General features: G+C 61.3%; 1 protein-coding gene across 1 annotated transcript; it reads right to left on the bottom strand.

The window, feature by feature from the left end:
• Nucleotides 1–247: 247 nt before the first annotated feature.
• On the bottom strand, nucleotides 248–2652 carry LOC104073386 (tumor protein p53-inducible protein 11-like; the record flags this gene model as incomplete). The annotated part of the gene is made up of 4 exons (XM_009573118.1): nucleotides 2515–2652; nucleotides 1382–1440; nucleotides 783–831; nucleotides 248–344 (listed from the first exon to the last, which is right to left on the bottom strand). Coding segments are annotated over exons 1-4 (343 nt in total), but the record flags the coding sequence as incomplete, so codon positions are not given.
• Between the last annotated feature and the right edge of the window lie 62 nt (nucleotides 2653–2714).

Here is a 2714-nt window from a genome sequence, read left to right as displayed (position 1 = left end):
GGACTCCCCCAGGTATTTAGAGCGTGCACAGCCCCTCCTACCCTGCCTGCAGCCAGCCTGAGCCCCTACTAGGAAAAAGCAGCAGTAGCTGAGCTTCTCAAAATACCCCTAAATAAAGCATTTCTTTGCTCTCCGGCTGCAGTTGTCCTGCTGGGCACAGACTTCCACCCCTCCTGCCATTTTGGCCTCTCGTCCCCCTACTCTACGGGGCAGCGGCGTGCCCCAGGTACAGTGGCACGGCACTCACTGAGGAGGGCTCCTCCATAGAGCCGGATGGGAGTCTTGCTGCTCACCGATTCCTCCTCGAAGATGGCGTCGTAGAGCTGGTCAGGGAAAGCAAGGGCCTGGCAGAGGCAAGGGAGAGACTCAGCAGCCTGCATGGGCCAGGGCCATCAAAACCTGCCCTCTCGGGCAGCAGTGCTCCGACATCGAGCCTTTATGGGATCAGAGCCGCTGGCCAGGAAATGGGAAATTAAGGAGGCGCAGGAAATATCAGCGTGTCAGCTACTGGCTTCGTGGCTGGTTTCTATGGCCGAGACTGCCGTGCCGTGTGTGGTTTACGACCCTGCTAATGAAAACAGACTCCGCTGATGGGAGCAAACCGCCAAGGACGCTGCTAGCAAAACCCATTACCGAGACGTGGTGAGGGCAAAGGCCTTGCAAGAGAAAGCGGCGGCAGCTGCCGGAGGCAGAGGATACATGCTGGGGGCCGAGGAGCCACGCTGGGGCACCCCTTTGGCAGCCGGGAGCTGGCGATGCCCAGGACAACATCCCTCACTTACCATGATGGCGACCCCGGAAAACATGACGGCGGAAACCAGCTGCCAGACCCTGCGTGGGAGGGAAGACAGAGGACCCGGCGTGAGCATGGGGGCGATCCCATCGCTCACACTTCGCAAAGCTCGGTCATCAGCCTTCATCCTCCCCCCTTGCACAACCGAGGCAGCCGCAAGCCTCCCCTGGGAGGACTCAGCTCCCCGTGCCTCCCCTACCTCCACCCTCGACACACAGGCTAGCATCGCTGGCGAGACAGAGCCGAAATCCCCCTCACCCAAGCAGAGGAGGGAAGCGACCCGGCCAAGAGGATGGCACAGAGGAGGGGTCCGCAAAGAACGTCCCACCCTGTCACACATGAGACCAGGAGCTCCTCCAGCCCCAGACAGCCCCTGTGGTTCCCCAGCACCTCCTGTGGGACAAGAGCTTGAGGGCCTCAGGCTGATTTATGGGGGAAGAAAGCAGAGCTGGTCTGGTCCCGCCGCCCCCAGCAGGGAGCAGCGACGCTGGTGCGGCAGCAGAGCTGGTGTCAGCGGCCAGAGCTGTCAGGGATGCTGCGGCCGAGGGCCCTCAGATGACCCAGCTCCAAGGTGGCCCAATATCTTACCTGAGCCCCAGCGGTTCCCGGACAGCAAACTTGATTTCGTTTCCCAGTACTTGGCTAATCTGAAATTCAAATAAAAGACACAAGGTGACTAAGCAGAGCCTCCCCAGCCTTTAGGCAGTATTAGCCAGCCCAGAAATGCATACCTAACCCCATGTGAGAGTTCATCCCTAAGAGGGCCGAAGGAGGACGAGGACAAGGGATTCATCGGCGACCCCTCGGTCCCAACACCTGCCGAAGGCTGCCTCGATTTCCATCGGGAGCTGCAGCCTCTCCTGCTCCCTTACTGGGATCCGCCACGTGCAGCGTGGGGCCGGGTCAACGTTAACTCTTGCCTCCTCTCACCTACGTGAGCAGGGAACCGTCTCCTCCCACTGCCTGCGAGTCACACCCCGACGGAGCACGGGCTCCGGCAGAGCCCTCGGGCTGTCACAGCATCCGTCCCACATTCCCACCGCCCGGAGCGACGCCCGGCCGTGACCTCCCCAAACCACACGGATGGGAGGGCTACACAGACCAGCCACAGGGAAAGGTACTGGGGGACCTTTTGGTTGCAGAGAGCTCAGAGGGCGCTGCCCGGCTCCCCACATGCAGGCAGGAGCCGGGCAACTTGCTGCCCTGCCAGCAAGCTCTCCAGATAGCATGAAGGACAGGGCTCACCCTTGTCCTCCCGCTCCGGTATTTCACTGAGGTTGTTTGCAATTCAGGCTTCTTCCACCGCTGCTTAAATTGCTGCTCCAGTGTCCAGGCCACCGGCTGGTGGCCATTGGTGGTGCCAGGGTCCTACGGCACCAGTTCTGAGCTAGCTCACGGGTGTCCCGGCAATACAATTTCGGGAATGGATTAAAGCAGCTTGAGGGCAGAGCTTGGCCCATTACCACGAAAAGCCGTTTCGGGCAGCTCCCGTGCACCCAGCAGGCTGCGTGGCCCCGTCGCTGCTCAAAGGCAGCATTGCTCGTGCCACCACAGCCTTCACCCCTCATTTTACATGAGCCCCATGGAGCTGGGAGCCCCGTTTTTGCAAAAGAGGCTGCAGAAGTTAGATGCTGAGAAAAAAACCACCGGGGGTTTGCTCAGGCAGAAAGTCTCTTTTCCGTCACTACTGCACGCGGGTTTCCCTCTCCCCTGCCCCTCACCTTTGAACGATGGACCTGTTGCCCTGCCCCGTCGTCGCCCCCCCCGCCGACCCCCAGGATCTTGCGCGTCTTCAGCCTGCTCACCAGGTCGGTCTGGCTGTGCTTCTTCATCAGCGGTGGGGGCTGCTTCGCCGCCATGGCGGTGGCCCTCCACCACCGAGCCCTCGGCTGCAAGGCGGCGCAAGGGGGGCGGCACGGGA

Source organism: Fulmarus glacialis, unplaced genomic scaffold, assembly GCF_000690835.1.
Source record: "Fulmarus glacialis isolate BGI_N327 unplaced genomic scaffold, ASM69083v1 scaffold35302, whole genome shotgun sequence".
In the NCBI taxonomy this organism is placed as follows: Eukaryota; Metazoa; Chordata; class Aves; order Procellariiformes; family Procellariidae; genus Fulmarus; species Fulmarus glacialis.
This window is presented reverse-complemented; position numbering and strand designations above follow the sequence as displayed.